General features: G+C 38.0%; 2 protein-coding genes across 2 annotated transcripts in view; both read left to right on the top strand.

Annotated features, from left to right (window-relative positions):
* pip4k2ca (phosphatidylinositol-5-phosphate 4-kinase, type II, gamma a) overlaps nt 1–7906 on the top strand; it is a 29558-nt gene extending 21652 nt beyond the window's left edge. The window contains exons 8-10 of the mRNA XM_022202802.2: nt 1950–2211; nt 4191–4294; nt 5212–7906. Coding sequence (XP_022058494.1) covers nt 1950–2211; nt 4191–4294; nt 5212–5292 — 447 coding nt within the window. The 3' untranslated portion in view covers nt 5293–7906. The remainder of the gene's footprint in view (nt 1–1949; nt 2212–4190; nt 4295–5211) is intronic.
* A 100-nt stretch (nt 7907–8006) lies between these two features.
* gpr182 (G protein-coupled receptor 182) lies at nt 8007–18025 on the top strand. The gene is made up of 2 exons (XM_022202804.2): nt 8007–12641; nt 14710–18025. The coding sequence occupies exon 2, from the start codon at nt 14713–14715 to the stop codon at nt 15793–15795; it is 1083 nt and encodes a 360-aa protein (XP_022058496.1). The 5' UTR covers nt 8007–12641; nt 14710–14712; the 3' UTR covers nt 15796–18025.
* The last annotated feature ends 200 nt before the right edge of the window (nt 18026–18225 follow it).

Genomic DNA, 18225 nt, shown 5'->3' with positions numbered 1-18225 from the left:
CAAAAATGAGACACAAAACAAAAAAATGAAACAAAAAGGCAAAAACGAGACACAAACCAACACATTGTGTAGGTGATAAAACATAAAGGGAAGATAGAATATTATGCAAGGTAGGAAGTGAAGTTAAAAAGTTCTGTGGTTTAATTCATTTTTTTGCAACTAAAAAAATGCAAATTATTTCAATTTTTTTTAATATCTAAAAAAACATACAGATGCAGACCTTGCTGACATGTTTCAACAGCCTCTGCTGTCTTCTTCAGAGCGTCATCTGACGTTTGCTGATGTCAGATGACGCTCTGATGAAGACAGCAGAGGCTGTTGAAACATGTCAAGGTAACACAACTCTTTCTGAATTGTCGGTTTTAAATAAGTAACAGTATTGTATAGTATATAACGACAAAATGAACCTAATCCAACTAACATGCAGATACTTTTCTTTCTGTGAAAGGCTCCATCCAACACGGTCCAACCTCCAGTAGCACCAATAATTTACTGAAAACGTAGTCAAATTTGCTTTTAACTTGATTAAATATGTATATAAAACAATTTTTGTGAGCTGCAGGATCTATTTACTTTATGCACTTTATTTATTAGTAAAACACTCAGTAAATAATTGCCACAGCCTTTTACAAAAATCACAGCATGTTTCATTTAACATCTACATTTTTTTTTTTACTTTTAATAATGATTATTTTCAGGAAAAGTATCACATTCTTACATTTGCCTTTACCTGGAAATAAATAAATCCTTTTAATGATGGTAGTATAGCAAAAATAAAAAGTACAAACACTATGTAGGATAGTAGGTGAAATTGTATTAACAAGTTCTGTGGTTCAATTACATTTTTTGTTATGGAAAAATGCAAATTAATCCACATTTTTTGTACCTAAAAGACATGCAAAGTAGATGAAATGCTTTTATTTTGAAAAGGTGTCCTTTCAGCAATCTCCTGTAACACCAATATTGTAATAATTTATTTAAACTGTAGTAAAATTTACTTTTAATTTGATCAATAATGTAATTAAACCTGTTTTTATGGGCTACAGGATCTACTTACTTGTGTTTATTAGTTAAATAATTTTCGCAGCCTTTCATATAAATCACAGCATGTTTCAATTGAAAGATTTTTTTTTACTTTAAATCATGATTATTCTCAGGAAAAGAAACAAATTCTTACATTTGACAAAAATAATTAAATAGAGACTTGTGCTACTGAGGCCCTACAGAGTGTAAATATCTAAAAAATAAATGTCTAAATTAATTGAAAATAAAGAAATCCTTTACCAAATAGCAAAACAAAATTTCAAAAATGGAAGTATTGTTTAGAATAGCAAGTTTAAATTAATCAAAATATGAAAAAAATGCAACAAAGATAAAATACTTTGAAAAAGTGTCCATTTAACAACCTCCAATAATGTAATGTTTCCCAAAAATATAATATAATTTGCTTTTAACTTGATGAAAAATGTATTAATACGCATTAATTAGCTCATTTTTGTGGGCTGCAGGATATGTTTGCTTGTATTTATTTATAAAACAAGGATTACAGAAAATAATTGCCACATCATGTTTCGTTTGTCGTGTTAATTTTATGACTTTAAATAATGATAATTCTCAAGAAACAAGCAGAAAATCAAGTAATTTTTGCTTCAAGAGTGACTTGATGCTCAAATATTTGTTCACTAAATTTGTGGATAGTAATTCAATAATAAGAAAAGTGACCTAAAATGTGCTTAAAGCTGCAAACAGTTACATTTATTTCCTGTTTTTTGCTGTTTTATGAATGTTACTGCTGCAGCTAATGATTAGTTTAGTTATTGTTTATTTGTGGATGAATGGATCAGCTGCTTGGTCTCTAAAATGTCAGAAAACAGTTAAAAATGTGGATAAAGCTATTCAGTATAGATGTTCAGTATTCTCGTTAAGCCGCTAACTTCTCTGTCCATCAGTTCCTGGTGAGGCTGAAGATCATGGACTACAGCCTGCTGCTTGGCATCCACGACATCGGCCGGGCGGAGCGTGAGGATGAGGAGGTGGAGGAGGTGTCCAACGAGGAGGAGCCGGAGGCAGAGAACGGCCTGGCGGGGGCCACGGTGGGTTCTTACGGAACGTCTCCGGAGGGAATCGCCGGCTACATGTCGTCCTACAAACCGCTGGGACCCGGAGAGTTCGACCCCTACGTGGACGTGTACGCTGTCGGGAGCTGCCCAGGTGAAAACCACACTTTCATTCTGACTCTCCAGATAATAAATAGGAATCCACAAGATCCTCCAAGCTTTTTTACAACACAGACCGATTTCAAGTCAGACAGTTTTCTACAGATTGGTCATCACGCACAAAATGAATATTTTTTTAAAAAGTCTCCTAAACAAATAAAATGACTTTATTTTAGGGCTGGGACTTTAACGTGTTCATTTCTATTAATTAAAATAACAGAAAAAAAATAACGCGTAAAAAAAAAATATAACGCATTTAATTGCATCTTTCTCAGTTCCCTAATTTCTGCCACACTGGTAACACTGATGATCACTCCAGCCCAGCAGGTGGCGGAGATGAGCCTACAGTCTGTTTGCCTGCTGAAAAAAGATGCACTGAGTGATGTTAGCGCACAAGAAAGTTTGGTGAACAGTGAAGGAAGACACGACCACATTGAGCCTGTGGAGCAGAAAGTTTTCTTTTAAAAATCTTCTCGATGTCAGCTTGAATAAAAGCGTGGTCGTGTGCAAATTATACAACAAAGAGTTTTCTGATCACTGCAGCACTTCAAGCCGACGTCATCACTTCAGTGTAAAACACGTTGCTGTTAGCATCAGAGCTAAGGTTAGCTACGACAGTCCTGCTACCGGCTAACAGTGTAGCCATCCCATAATAGACCATTTTTCAGGACATAGAAAGTGCTCGAGTTTACAAAAAGTCTTAAAATGTCAAGTATAATCTTTAGAATTGCACTTTGAGTTTGCAGTGATCTGTGAAGGTAGCAGACAGATGAAAAATAAGGTTAAATAGAAATGAAGCAAACATTCTTGTTGCTGAAGTTCGCATATATCTGTATTCATCAATTCAGTCGTAAACCAAAATTTAATTGAAAAACTTTGCTTTTTGTGTTGAATATTGCAATTTGACAAAATGTGATGAATCGTGATTAATTACAAAGCCTCTAATTAATAAGATACATTTTTTAATCAAGTCCCTCCACTAGTTTGATTATATTAATGTTTAAGTTGACATTGACTAGAAATGTATTAACAGCTGTTGTGTAAAGAGAATGCTGCTGTTAAAATGCACTTTGAAGTGTTTGCAGACCAAATGGTAATGCATTTTTCTTCATATAGCAGTACTTTCAAAATAAAAGTATGCAATACACTACCTTAAATTCATTATTTAATTTTACGCATAGCAATGGGATTAATTGTGATTGAATATTTGAATCGTGTTCTACCACTAGTTTTTGTTGCTACATTTGTATTTACTTTTTCTTCTGTTATAGGCTCTTTTCACACGTTTGGCTTTTATTAATTTAGGCAGCGGTTAGATTGACAAAATTTTGACTCCTGAGTGGAAAACCAGCACATCAACACGGGAGACGATGACATTAAAATGACATTGTACTCACTGTGTTTTGCTGAATGAGGTTTTTTCTTTCTAAACTGGTGCTTGGAGCAGAGTTTCGCTTTTCATATGAAGCTGCAGTGCCGCAACAAAATACAGCATAAATATTTCCTAATGGTAGAAAAGCAATAATAAGTGTAAGATGTGACACATGACTGAAAATACTATAATTAAGCCACCATGAGGATATAGAATAGAAAGTAATACTGACAATGATACTGAGGTATTAGAGTAATATCACAGTGTACATTATCATGAGATATTGCACCTGAAGTTGGAGTAAATCACATATTAGCATAGAAAAAGTCTGAAACCACATTGTTCTACTGAGAACAAACTGTTAAACTTGGGTGAATGTATGAAGTGCAGAAAAGGTGAAATGGAGATGTTTAATTGACAAAAACTAGAATTAATTGAGAGAATGATCAGCAGATTTATGCTATATAGTGCTTTCTACAGCCTCAATGTGCTCCATTTAGCTAACTGTACATCCAAAGCTTTTTTTCCCTGAAGTCTTTTCCTTGTTTTTTACCATATGAGACCTGTGATCCAGTAAATTAACCCAGTTGTTGTGCCTCCAGGAGCCCCTCAAAGGGAGGTTTACTTCATGGGCCTGATCGACGTCCTCACTCAGTACGACACGAAGAAGAAAGCAGCTCATGCAGCAAAAACCGTCAAACATGGGGTGAGTAGCTGCTGCCGGTTTAAAGCTCCCACCTGAGGGAGCAGGTTAGATGTAGTCAGACTTTCTTTGTGTGAGATGACTCGACGAAAACTAAAACCTCAGTCAGAGTAAACGGGTATCATGAAGGTGTTTTTTAAGTTCATCAGACTTTCTCCTTCAAACTCACATAAAAATGAGTGTTTGCAGCTGCACATTAGAGCTGTTAGACTTCATATATTTGAAGTGCATGTAGGTCTGACACTGTCCCATAATGCAGGAAATCACTGGAATTAGTGGCCAAATCAAAGTGAAACTAATGTTACTGATTGACTATTCTCTTTAATAATCTGTCTTCTAGCTGCAGTACCAGCAGAGTAAACAGACCGAACATAAAAACACAAACGATTTCTGCATCACCAACTAAGTACATGTAGGTTACCATGGCAGCAAGAGGCAATAATAATTGCACGGCATCATTCAGTGGTTTTTAGTAATGTACAGATCAACGAAGAAGAAGATCTAACTCTACAGCATCAGTTACCATGGAGATCTAGCTCCACAGCATCGGTTACCATGGAGATCTAGCTCCACAGTATCAGTTACCATGGAGATCTAGCTCCACAGCATCGGTTACCATGGAGATCTAGCTCCACAGTATCAGTTACCATGGAGATCTAGCTCCACAGTATCAGTTACCATGGAGATCTAGCTCCACAGTATCAGTTACCATGGAGATCTAGCTCCACAGCATCAGTTACCATGGAGATCTAGCAGGTTAAAAGTCTTTGTGACACTAAAAACTCAGATTTAATCTCAGCATGCCTAATAATCCACTAATCTCACTTCTTAGTTCAGCCCTCTGTTCCTTCTCATCTATAAAACAAAACAATGACCTTTTCTTTGCTCTTTGTCTCTTGTCTCTTCTGTTTCTGATGCAGGCCGGAGCTGAAATCTCCACAGTCCACCCCGAGCAGTACGCCAAACGATTCCGTGACTTCATCTCCAACATCTTCGCGTGAAGCTGGAATATTTCCAGCCGGGAGCTAAAAGTCTTAGAACCAAAACTTAGAGTGCACACACGGATCATTATTTGAAATGTGGTGATCTGAGGCGAGACTTTACGTTGTAGCAATATCATGTACTACTTCTGATGCATATATTTATTTTTAAGATTTAAGATGTATTTCTATAGATATTAAACACTCTTAACAGAATAACTCTGGAAGCAAACTGCTGTTGATCAGTGTTGAAAGTGTTAAACTACATCAAACATTGTCTTTTTTCCACTTGGCTCTGGTTTTTCCAGGCATTAACTGAAAGAATTTGTTTATATTTTTTTGCTTTTTACAGAGAGTCAGATGAAAACAGAGGTTCATGTCTGTACAGTGTTAATATAGAAGACAGTTAGCTTAGCATGAAGCCTGAGCCAAACAAACAAACCCGGCCTGCTAGCACCTTTAGGTGAAGTTATATTAAGAGGTTCTGTGGTTTAATTAAGCTTTTCTTTTAAACTAAAATACAAATTCATACCGATTTTTTTTTTAATAATCTACAAAAACATGCAGACAAGACGAAGTACTTTAACTTTAACAACCTCCAGTAGCACCAATAATGTCATTTACTGAAAATGCAGTAAAAGTTGCTCTTGATCAAAAATGTATTAAAACCCATTAATTATCCTGAGCTTTGTGGGTTCTAGGCTCTATTTTCTTGTATTTGCCTTGAACTCTAAAAATTATGGAGGAACTTGAGCTGCTGAGCCCAACTGATGGTGTATATCTAAAAAAAATAAATAAATGTGTAAATACAGTTAAGATCTGAATACATCCTTTTCATAACAATTGCAGCATAATTAAAATAAAAAGAAGAGATACTGTGGAAGATAGTAGGTGAAGTTGTATGTTATGTTTAAGTCTTTTGCAAATAAAAATACATAATTACTCCAAATTTGTACCAGTTATATTAAGAGGTTCTGTGGTTTGATTATGGGTTTTTTTCTCAACTAAAAATATTTAATTTTTTGTTTAAAAAAACATGGACTTTTACTTTGAAAGATGTCCATGATGCCTTCAGGTTTCATCCAACAACCTCCAATAGCAACAATAATCTAATAATTGACTATAAATGTAGTAAGATTTGTTTTTTAACTTGATCAAAAATGTTATAAAATGTCTTTACTGATATTCTAGTAACACATTTACGAGTAATACCTTGAAGACTGGTCATTTTATTCACTAAGACTTTTTACAAATATTGTAATCCTTTTGTTTTTTCAGTCTAAACTGTGTTTGAAGGATTTAGTTTATTCTACATACATTGGATTTTGAATATAATAATCACAGTTAAATTAAAGTGCAGACACGCATTTTGGTCTTTCTGATTAGACGCTGACCCACTATGTAAGAATCCAAAATGCAGCATGGAAAAACCAAATAACTGATCCCTAAACGTTCCTCTTGACTTCACCAAAATGCTGCTTAATGAAACTTTACATTTACAAGAATAAAAGGTCACTTATTTTTACATCATCCGTCAGAATTATTGCATCAAATATAGCCCTCAAAAAAGGTGTTATGTGACCAGAAAAACATATTGTGGACAGTATTGATGAGGATATTTTAGTAGATTATTGGGTTTTTATTACATTTTTTGTTCAAACTTTGTAATATTTTTTGGCATTATTAATTTTTCTGTAAGTATTATTGGGAGCTGCAGCAACGTTCAGGACTGAAGAAGGGATAAAATATCACTTAATAATTGAAGGTGAATAGAAGAGAATGTGAACATTTTTGTCAATTATGTGAATTGTCAGGGCTGGACAGAACCCAGATAAAACTCTCCATTTTGATTTTACAAGTTGTTAAGTTAGTGAACTTTTGAGCTGTTTTTATTCTCTTTTCCTGTGGACACAGGTAAGCTAAGCTAACAGATGCTAGCCGTGGCTTCATATTCACTGTACAAATATGACTCATCGAACTCTCTGCAAGGAAGCAGCACATTTCCCTAAAAGCTTTTCCTTCAACTCTTATTTAATGAGGATTAGAATATAATGCTAGTCTAGATGGTACACTTGGAAGATAATGTTATTTGTCGATAGAAGCGGGGCCACTTGAATGCTTGGTGCCAAACATGTGTTTATCAAAGCTTTAATTGAAGCCAGATTTGCACTTTGCACGCAGTTAATTCGACTTTTTTGGCAGAGCAGTTCAACAAAACCCAATTTCATGGATTATAATGTTTTCTACCAAACTTTCTGCTACATTTCCTTATAAACATGCAGAACAGCCAAATCACAATTTAAGTTGTACAAAAATAGATAAACATATTGAGTCATTTAGCCTGTATACCTCCTATCCATTCGACTCCTTTCGTAGTGTTTTGTGTGTTAGACCGGCTGATATGTGGATCATTGTGGTAGGTTAGGACGTAGAAACATTAGCAGCGGGAACTACAGTGTGCGTGTTGTTAGATTTAGCGATAACAGTGGTAGATATCTCTGACAGTAACTCTACATTTCAGTAGCTTAGCCTTAACGCCGTGAGATGACGCAGCAGAAACACTCACCTCTTCAATGATTGCACATGTTGTATTTTTGCAAATCAGCTTTTGGACCAAAATATATTTTACAAACAATTTCTGGGAAAGTGTTTTTCTTCTTGGGTAAATGACTGTGTGGGGGTGTGAAATGATTTAATCTGGAGATAAACCAGATACAGCTGCGAGTGGTGTCCTCATATATTATTTTTATTTATTTTTGCACAGCTAGTAGGTCTGGCAACACAAACTTATCTATCAGTAACTTTTTATATAAACTATCCAAACAGGAGTCATAAAGAACAAAAAGACAAACATACATAATAAATCACAATCCGATCATGATGCTGCCACCACCATGCTTTACATCATGATGCTGCTACTATCATGCTTTACATCATGATGCTGCCACCGCCGTGCTTTACATCATGATGCTGCCACCGCCGTGCTTTACATCATGATGCTGCCACCACCATGCTTTACATCATGATGCTGCCACCGCCGTGCTTCACATCATGATGCTGCCACCACCATGCTTTACATCATGATGCTGCTACTATCATGCTTTACATCATGATGCTGCCACCGCCGTGCTTTACATCATGATGCTGCCACCACCATGCTTTACATCATGATGCTGCCACCGCCGTGCTTCACATCATGATGCTGCCACCACCATGCTTTACATCATGATGCTGCCACCACCATGCTTTACATCATGATGCTGCCACCACCATGCTTTACATCATGATGCTGCCACCACCATGCTTTACATCATGATGCTGCCACCGCCGTGCTTCACATCATGATGCTGCCACCGCCATGCTTCACATCATGATGCTGCCACCACCATGCTTCGAATCATGAAGTTGTTTTGTGATGATTTGCAGTATTTGTTGTCCATCAAAGAAGCGTCTACTCTGATGACCAAAAAGCTCAATTTTAAAACCTTCTTCCAGTTGGCTTCAGAGTCTCCACATGTCTTCTGGTGAACTCTAGTCCAGATTTAATATTAGGTTTTTCCAACAGTATCTTTCTCTTTGTCTCCATAAAACTTTGACCGGTGAAGAAAAGTAAACGGTTGTTGCATGAACAGACTCTACCATCTCAGCTGCTGAAGCTTGGAACTCCTGCAGAGGAGTCATAGGTGTCTTGGTGGCCTCCATCATTAGTCTTTAGTTGCCCAGTTGTAAATTTTTTGAGGCAGATTTACACATTTTATATTCCTTCTATTTCTTAATGATGAATTTAAGTTGGTCTTCTGACTGATGCTTTCCATTAACTTTTTCTCAGAGTTTTTTGAAGTGTTCTTCAGGCTTCATGGTGTCATTCTATTCAGGAGTATTGATCCGTCAGTGATTGGACCTTCCAGATACAGGAGTCTTTATACTACAATCACTGAGACACTTTCACTGCACTCAGATGATCTCCATTTCACTAATTTAGTCATCAGTTGGCTGCAATTGTGTTGAATTAGGTGAGTCAGTCACTGATTTTACATTTCATACTTTTATTGACCTAAAATCTGTTTTTACTTTGACATGAAAGAGTCTTTTGGTTACTTTTCATACGCTTTGGGAACTGGTTGGTTTTGCAAATTGACATCCCTGAGGTTTCTCCACATAAAACAGGGCTAATAAATGATAACTTTAGAGGTGCCAAATGGAATTTTACAGGTCAGAACATCAGGTAAACTGCAGGTTCGGACATTATAGCTGCTCTTAGCTCACATGTTGAGGGTCAGGGGCTGCTTTTTGTCTCACTCATCCCCAAAGATGAGTTTCTGCTGACCGGTTCCTTCCTGTTTCATCAGTGGGGACCAGATTTGCTGACCGGTTCCTCCATGTTAACCAGAAAACTGAGGCTACTCAGACAATAGTGTTCAGACAGGATGAGCAGCAAGACGAGGAGGGAGCAGTTGAAAGGGTCAGCGAGCGACAAACTGCTGACGGTCCAGAGAAGCCGTAGGAACACCAGGTCCAGAGAGCAGATCCCATTAATCAGGGTGAATCGCAGCCAACACAAACGTTCCTGTGTTCCCTCCATGTGACGCTGACCTCGGTTTTAACCTCACATGTCCCTGAAGCAAGGATACATCTGGGCTCAGTCAGCTGCTGCAGCTTCCCCAATAGCATCATTTTATCCGACGGATGCACTTGCTACTTGTGATGCACCTGTCCTCAAGTCTCAAATAAAACGCCACTTATTTGCTCACGTTTGGAGAACGTTGAGATTATGTGATGATGAGGATGTCCGTGGTAAAGAGCCCTCTTCCTCAGTGGATTTGATGTGCCACAGGCCTCCCACCTTCAACTATACCCTTCACGGCTCAGAGGGGGGGCTTCCTAGCATTGTTCTCAGCTATGTGGGGCCTATTCTTTTACTGCTTTCATACCAATCCTACCAGCTGAACACATGCAGGATCACATAAAGTCATTCACAAAAAGCAGCTCACATCTCAGAGTGGAGGTAAACTACAAACATGCTTGTTTTTCCAGTGAAACCGAAACTACCTGGGATCCAGTACAGGTGGATGATGTTACTGTGAGGAAAGCAAACACGAATGATTTTTTTTTTTTTTTACCGGCATTTGTCACATGGCTTTAGGGATGCAGCAGAGGAAGTTTTCAGATCCTTTTGGTGAAGTAGAAGTACTGATACTACACTGTAAAAATGCTCCATTAGAAGTCCTGCATTGTAAAAAAAATATGTAAGTATAATCGGGTAGATGCAGGAAAAAAGGGTTTCTGTCATAGATATCCTGTTGTATATTGCATAATATTAGATTATTACTCATGTATAAACTAAGAAGTTTTCTTTACTGTCAAATGACTAATCTTGTTAGCCGTGCTCTCACTATTTGGTAATTCAGTATATTTGGTTTGAAAAAAATGTACATTTTTGTAAAGTACAAAAAGGTATCATGAAATGATTATGATGAAGTAAAAACTTAAAAAAAAAAAATCTCTGAGAAGTAATTGAGTAAAAGTACAATGCAAACAAAATTCTTAAGTAACTATGACCTCAAAACTGCAGTTAAGCCAAAAGTTAGTTTTGTTCAGTAGTCGTCCCAAAGTAGCCAAATAAAGATGGTTAAATTGTAAACATTACATTTGGCTAATATTAACATGTTAGCAGTGTCCTTTTAACGCATTAGCAAGACATTAGCATTTTCTTACTGTGAGTGTGTTAATTCGCTCACAACAAGCCTGTTTATGTGACATTTAGCTTTATGTTAGCATGACTTAAGTATTTAGCTCACTCCGAGTGTGTTAGCATGGCATTAATATTAGCTCATCGTAAGAACGTTAGCATGACTCTAGCATTTAGCTCATTGTGCCTGTATTAAAAGGACTTTAAGGTTTACCCCACAGCAAGTATGCTAATATGACAAACATTTAGCTTGCTGCCAATGTGTTAGTATGACTTTAACATTTAGCACATTGTGAGTGTGTTGCATGATTTTGCAATTTAAATGTCTGTGAGTTTGTTAGCATGAATGTAGCATTTAGCTCAGTATAACTGTTAGCATGAATTCAACATTTAGCTGCTTATCAGGAGTATGTTTGCATGATTTTAACATTCAGTACACTACTAGTGTGTTAGCATGGCTTTAGAGTTTAGCTCACTGTTACTTTGTTAGCATAAGTTTAATGTTTAGCTCATTCTGAGGGTGTTAGCATGTCTTTATGTTTTGATCCCTCTCTGAATGTTTAATACTCTCTGTTACAGTCACTTAGCTCACAGCTTATGTATTAGCGTGATTATAATATTTAGCTCACCATGAATGTTAGCATGACTTTATCCTTTAGCCTACATTGAGTATATGAACATGACTAACATGTAGCTTCCTGTTTGTGTGTCAGCATGATGTTAACAGATAGCATACCGTGAGTGTGTAAGCATTACTTTAGAATTTAGCTCACTCTTAGTGTGTTAGCATGACTAATATGTAGCAGCTTACAGCAAGTCTGATTGCATAACTTTAGCATTTAGCGTACTGTGAGTTTGTAAGTATGAGTTAAATGTTTAGCCCTTTGTGAATATGTTCGCTCAACTTAAATATTTACCTCACCGTGAGTGTTAGCATAACTTTAACATTTAGCACTCTGTTAATTCATTAGCATGACATTAACATTTAGTGAGAATAATAGCATTACTTTAATATATAGCAGCTCATCGCGAGATTCTAACATTTAGCTCACTGCTCATGTGTTAGCATAACTTTACATCACATTTAGCTAACTGTGGATGTTAGCTCTCCGTTAGCCTGCCAGGGTGGATTTAAACGCTAACTGTTTGGTTTGTTACAAATCCCAGAAATATAGGAAAGATACAAGACGCTTGGTTAAATTAAAAAGGCAGGTTTTTTTTTTTTTTGCAGCAACATATTACCAGCAAAATACAGAATTAATTAAGACATTGTAATTAAATTAAACATTCATTAATGTCAGTCTGTGCATATTTTGGGTTGCAGGAGGCTGGAGCTAATTCCAGCTGACATTGGGTAAAACAGTACAATGGTATTTAGCTTGGAGTCATTAGATATAAAATCCCAGCTTTTAGGATATTTACTGCAGTTATACATCCTCTGTAGCTGAGTGGGATGTCTCTGGACTGAGCTCCACTCCCAGTCCTCTGAGGACGTCCTGTTGGATCCATCTGAGTTCTAGGAAGTGGGAGAGTAGAAACTGGAGGCTGGTGATCCTGAGATAGTCTTGAGAAGCAGAGCTGGAAGGATTCATAATCTGTCTGCTGAAAACTGAGAACTGTCCAGAAGACAGCGAGGCCTCAGACCTGCTCTCTTCACCTGCAGCAGTCAGAACATAGCGAGGTACGAAAACATCCTGTATTCTGTGTTTCTGAATGTGTTAAAACCTGAGTTTGGCTTCAATGTGGATTTCTGTCTATACATGTTAAAAGTATGATTGCATGAGTGAAAACAGTTTGCATGAAGGTTTTTGTGGCTCCACATAAAACTGCATGAAATCTGATAAATCTGATAAATGTCCTTGTAGTTTACACAACAAGCTCCACTGTCTCTGGTGCATTAGTAAGAAAAAAGTTTTTCAGACCTGCTCTTTCTTTGTTAAATATTAGGTTTTTTATTAATATCATGTTTAAAACTGTTCATTTTATTATGTAATGGTTCATTTTTTAAATTTATTTAGATTTTTTATTTAATTTTATACTAAGGTTGTTAATTTACATTTTTAATATTTTTTGTTAGTCTATTTTTCATTTTGAAAAATGTTTTATACTTTAAGCATATTATTTTTTTGTTTATATTTTATTAATTTAGTATTTTTAAATTTTAATACTTTTTTTAAACTTTTCTAATTACATATTTTAAATTTTGCATTTTGGCACAGTTTATTTTTATTCAAAATTACAGGTTATCTTAAATATAAAGTCCTATTTGTTGTTTTAGACATTAAATGTATTATTATTCTTTTAAAATTTATTTTTTAGTATTTTAAATATTAATATTTTAATTTTTACAATTAGATATTTTAAATTTTGCATTTTTGAAGGTTTATTCTTTTTTATTTAACATTTGAGTTTGCATAATAGTTTAAATCAAAACAGATTTTTTATTTAGATTTTATTTTAATTAAATATAATTTTTTAATTTAATTGTATTCAAGCTGCCAGTATAACATGTATTTATCCAACCTTTCACTGGTCATGTGGATGATGCAGGAACTTTCTCTTTTTATTTTTGATTTGAAAATGTTGTAAATTTGTATTTTTTATTCAGAAAATTCAGTTTATTTTACAGTTAAAATCTTCATTTTAATTATCTTTTTTGTTAAAAGCAACTCGGCTTTTTTCTTTGATATATTTTTCAAAATTTAAATTTTATTGTATTTACATTTTTTCATTGAAATCTCTTATCAGCCTTTCAGCAGTCACGTGGATTATGTAGGGACTTTACTTTAAGTTTGATTTAATATTTTTTTTCGAGGTTTATTTCTTTTTAATTAAAAGTTTTAGTTAATTTAAAATTTAATCATAATTTTAAATTCTTTTTTTGTCAAAAGCAATTTTTTCTCTTTCAAAATAGATTTTATGAGTTAAATTTAACTTTTTTCATGACATTTTTTAATCTGCTAACACACCTGAATCTCATACCAACCTTTCTGTGATCATGAGGATTATGTACAGACTCCATTTTAAGTTTGCTTTGACAATTTTTTCAAGTTTAAAATTCAGCTTATCTTAATCTTAAAGTCTCAGTTTTTGTTAAAATGCCATTTTTTTCTTTTTTGATGTCTTCATTCAGGTTTGATTACATCATATTACCTTTTTTCAAATTTTGTTTTTATTTAAAATTTCACTTTGTCTTAAATTTAAAATCTTAATTTTATATATATATATATATATATATATTTTTTTTTTTTTTTTGGTAAAACACACCTGAATCTCTGCCCAACCCTTCAGTGGGAGATTTTCTCATCAGAATGCATAGAATAAAACTCTCCCCAACTGGTTCTGCTGCATCAGTTTAAATTTTATTTTTTATTTTTTGAAGAAACCACTGAGTCCAACAATGTTATTGGACTGCAAAGTTAAATGAGACAATTAATGAAAAGTGTTAAAAAGTTTGCAGCTTGACTTTAAACTACTCCAGGCCTGAACTCAGCACCTCAAACGGTTCTGAATTCCTCGCTGCTGCAGGTTGTGAAATGGATTTTCTGCAGTTTAAGCATCCACCTCTCCACAACGTTTGAGTAACGTTGGGCCCAGCATGTCTGCCGCCCTCTTCCTCCTCCTCCTCCTCCTCCTCCTCCTCCTCCTGCTGCTGTTATGCAATGTCTGAAAACATAATCAGATTAACCCCAAAGTAAATCTAAACTCCGTCCAAATATCAAACGCTTTCCTTTTGCTTCTCGCTCCAGAACATGAGCGCCGACCTGCACAACCACTCGCTGGACTTCCTGAACGGGACGCCATGGTTCGTCTTCGAGTGCACCATCCAGCTGGACGCCAACTACCGCCGCATCGCCCTCTTCCTCATCTACCTGTTCATCTTCGTGGTGGGGCTGCTGGAGAACCTGCTGGTCGTCTGGGTCAACTGGCGCCGGCGCCACTCGGCCAACGGCGTCCTGTTCTGCATCATCAACGTGAGCCTGTCGGACCTGATGGTGATCGTGATCCTGCCCTTCTTCATGATGGAGGTGACCATGGACAAGGTGTGGCTGTGGGGCCGCTTCCTCTGCAAGGTCACCAACCTCATCTACGTGGTCAACTTCTACAGCAGCTCCTTCTTCCTGGCCTTCATGACGCTGGAGCGCTACCTAGCGCTGAGCCGGCCGTCGTCTCCGGCCTTCTTCCCGGTGGCGGGTCGGCAGCGCTGGGTTCTCTGCGGAGGCCTGTGGCTTCTGTCATTGTTCCTGGCGCTGATGGAGAACGTCCACGTGGACCTGCTGGAGTGGGAGGAACCGGGCTGCTACATGCTGCCCGAGCACCACTTCACCGAGTGGTTCGTGTCGGTGGCCTTCCTCTGCCTGCTCTTCCAGTTCCTCGGACCCGCCGCCATCATCATCACCTGCAACGTCCTGATCGCCCGGGCGGCTCAGACGGCGCCGGACATCCAGGGCCGCCGGGACGTCTGGCTGGTCCACGTCTACTCGCTGGTGTTCGTGGTGTGCTGGCTGCCTTACCACATGGTCATGTTCCTGATGATCATCGACGACCTGGACCCCTACATCTTCAGCTGCAACACCGTGGAGGTGCTTTACTTCTCCTTCAGCGTGGTCCAGAGCCTCTCTCTGTTCCACTGCGTCGCCAACCCGTTCCTCTACAACTTCCTCAGCAAGAGCTTCAGGAACAACCTGATCAACACCGTGGTGAACTACATCCCCAGAGAGGCGGCGCCGGAGGGAGCGGCCTCCAAAGCCAACGGTCCCAACGGAGGAGGAAATCCGGAGAAGCAGCGCAAGATCAGCGACGCCAGCACCAGCCAGTCCGACGTCGGATCGTAAGGAAGAAGCTCAGAATTCAGTTGGCTTCTGGAGGTTTTAGGGTATTTTTTGTTTTAAAGTGAAAATTTGACAGAACTGAGTGAAGCCTTCAGAGCATCGACTGGGACACCTTCCCCTCATAATCCTCTTCCCGTTTTTTAAAAGCATGTATCTGATGGCTGTTTCAAATGGACGAGGGCAGGAAATGTTTGATGATTTTCCACAAAGCTGCTCAAATCCCACCGGAACCCGTGGCATCATCTGAAATCTGGCCAAGAATTGTGCCGCACCATGTCGATCCTCAGGGCCAGTGACCCCCTGATTAACTTATTCAGCTGTCAGGGAATCACCGGACCAGCTCTCCATCCTTCGGGTCCGGTCCTACTGCCCCCTGAGGTCTTACTCAGAGGGATGCTGCAGGACTGTTAAGCTGGTTGACGAGGAAAATTCGCCTAGCTGTCTCACTGCCTTCATCCAGACGCCTATCCCTGCTTCCTCTGATAATTAATTTAACCGAGTAGCCACTTCGGTATAGTTAAATTTAACCACCAGACACACCTGTTAACGGCAGCTTTTCCTCTCATAGATCTGGCACTTGGTAAGTTGCTAGGTTTAATTCAGAGATTATGGACATATAGACAACCTCTAGGATATGTTTATACTGGGCCAACCTGACCCCTATGACTAGGTAACCTTTCAGAACCTTTGCTATTGTTATGCACGCAGTAATCTGACTTTTTACATCCAGAGCTAGATGTATAAGTATTCATTCAGGGATAAAAATAGCACTTGCAATTTGTTGTCTTTAATTGCAGAATAATGCTTTATTAATATAGTTTTAGCAGGGCAAAAGCATAGCCAATAAATCATCAGACAGTTAATCAAACATCACTATTCTTTCAATTGTTTAACACGACTCATTAGTGGAACTATGCTTTCATAAAAGAGAAGTAATATTCACCCAGATTACATAATTTGGAGGGAGAGCAGCTCGGTGTGGCCACACCCGGCTGCTCACCTGAGACCCGACAAGTGTTTGAGACCCGCCGGGGCCCAGGGGGAAGTGGACGGGGATCCGGACCAGATTTAGATCTGCATATATCCATTTTTGTTGTTTGGTCCAGTATTCCTCACATGGAAAATAGAGTTCAGTAATGTTCCTTCAGACAGCATTATTTCCAGATCACAGTTCAGTAATCCTCCAACACTGCAGGAAACGCAGTACTTTGGTCCATAATTCCATCAGAACAGTTATTCCTTTGCAGATCATGTTGAATTCCCTGTCCGAGTTACGTGGTAATCATCCCCTGTGCTCAGACTGACGTCTGGATTGCACCCAGGCAGATACCCGCAACAATCTCCCAACTTGCATCTCGATCAGATGCAATTTATAGTTTACTGAACCTTATGCATATGCCATGACTCCATGATCTCATACTAAATTAACTTGAGCAATAACTTCATCTCTACCCCCTCCCAACTCACACACTTGCCCCATACACTGACCGCATGATCACCCCCACTTTTAAGGAACTGAAACTGTCTGTTTTGGACTGTCCAGACAGCCCATCTTGCCCCCCCTGATCTCTCCTGTCTGCAACTCAGCACAGGTTCCTGATCAGGAAATGGAAAAGCGGATGTCAGCCTCTAACTGTCGTTGGCATCCCATTGTGCAATCTTTTGGACAATGTGTACAGACTTATTAAAAAATCCCAATCTATTCTGAGTTCACTTTAGTCGTGACTTCTCACCTCATAACAGTAGTCAAAACTCTTTCTAAAACACCTCAGTTTCATAGTAATCAAAACTGTTAAAAGCATTCCCATTTCATAAAGCATAAGTTCCTCTTTTTAGTCAAATCTGTCAAAAACATCACTTTTCACAGTGAGCTGCTGTTCTGACCTCTACACTGTTTCAACATTAAAGAATGTAAGAATAGACACTTGGTTAGTTCACACTCATTCATTAGGTTATGGCATAATCTGATCCTAAATCACAGGTTATAATATCACAATGTTCCCTTATTTAGCTGTTGTTCTGTCAGAGTCTCCCCTTTGTGGCTGATTCTGGGATCTCATATCGCCATGCTTCACAACAACCAGGAATGTGTGTAAACAAATGTGCTGCGGAGTCAAATCCATATAAACATCATGCAAATGTGAAAATTTAACGGTTTTCCTCACACTACTCAGTGCTTATGTATCTGTCTCTGTTTGTTCAATAAAACTGCCTCCATCACTGTTTCTCTGCATCCCAGGCTGGAAAAGCTGACTTGAATTTTGTGCCGTTATCATCGTGGAAAGGTAGCGCAGAGAAAAACGCACAGATTTGGAAGCTTGGTGTTTATTTTCTGAGCCACTCTGCTGCCCTTGCACTCGGCTATCTCCCTGCTGCTGAGTTTTGTCCCATTCGCTTCCATTTCTGGAATGTGTTCAACAGTTTACGTGATAA

This window comes from Acanthochromis polyacanthus, chromosome 6 (genome assembly GCF_021347895.1).
Source record: "Acanthochromis polyacanthus isolate Apoly-LR-REF ecotype Palm Island chromosome 6, KAUST_Apoly_ChrSc, whole genome shotgun sequence".
In the NCBI taxonomy this organism is placed as follows: Eukaryota; Metazoa; Chordata; class Actinopteri; family Pomacentridae; genus Acanthochromis; species Acanthochromis polyacanthus.
Note: the sequence above shows the minus strand (reverse complement) of the source record. Positions and strands in the feature narration are given on the sequence as shown.

What these genes read in the sequence shown, in the direction of transcription:
- gpr182 (XM_022202804.2), top strand. Translation starts at nt 14,713, where the DNA reads ATGAGCGCCGACCTGCACAACCACTCGCTGGACTTCCTGAACGGGACG.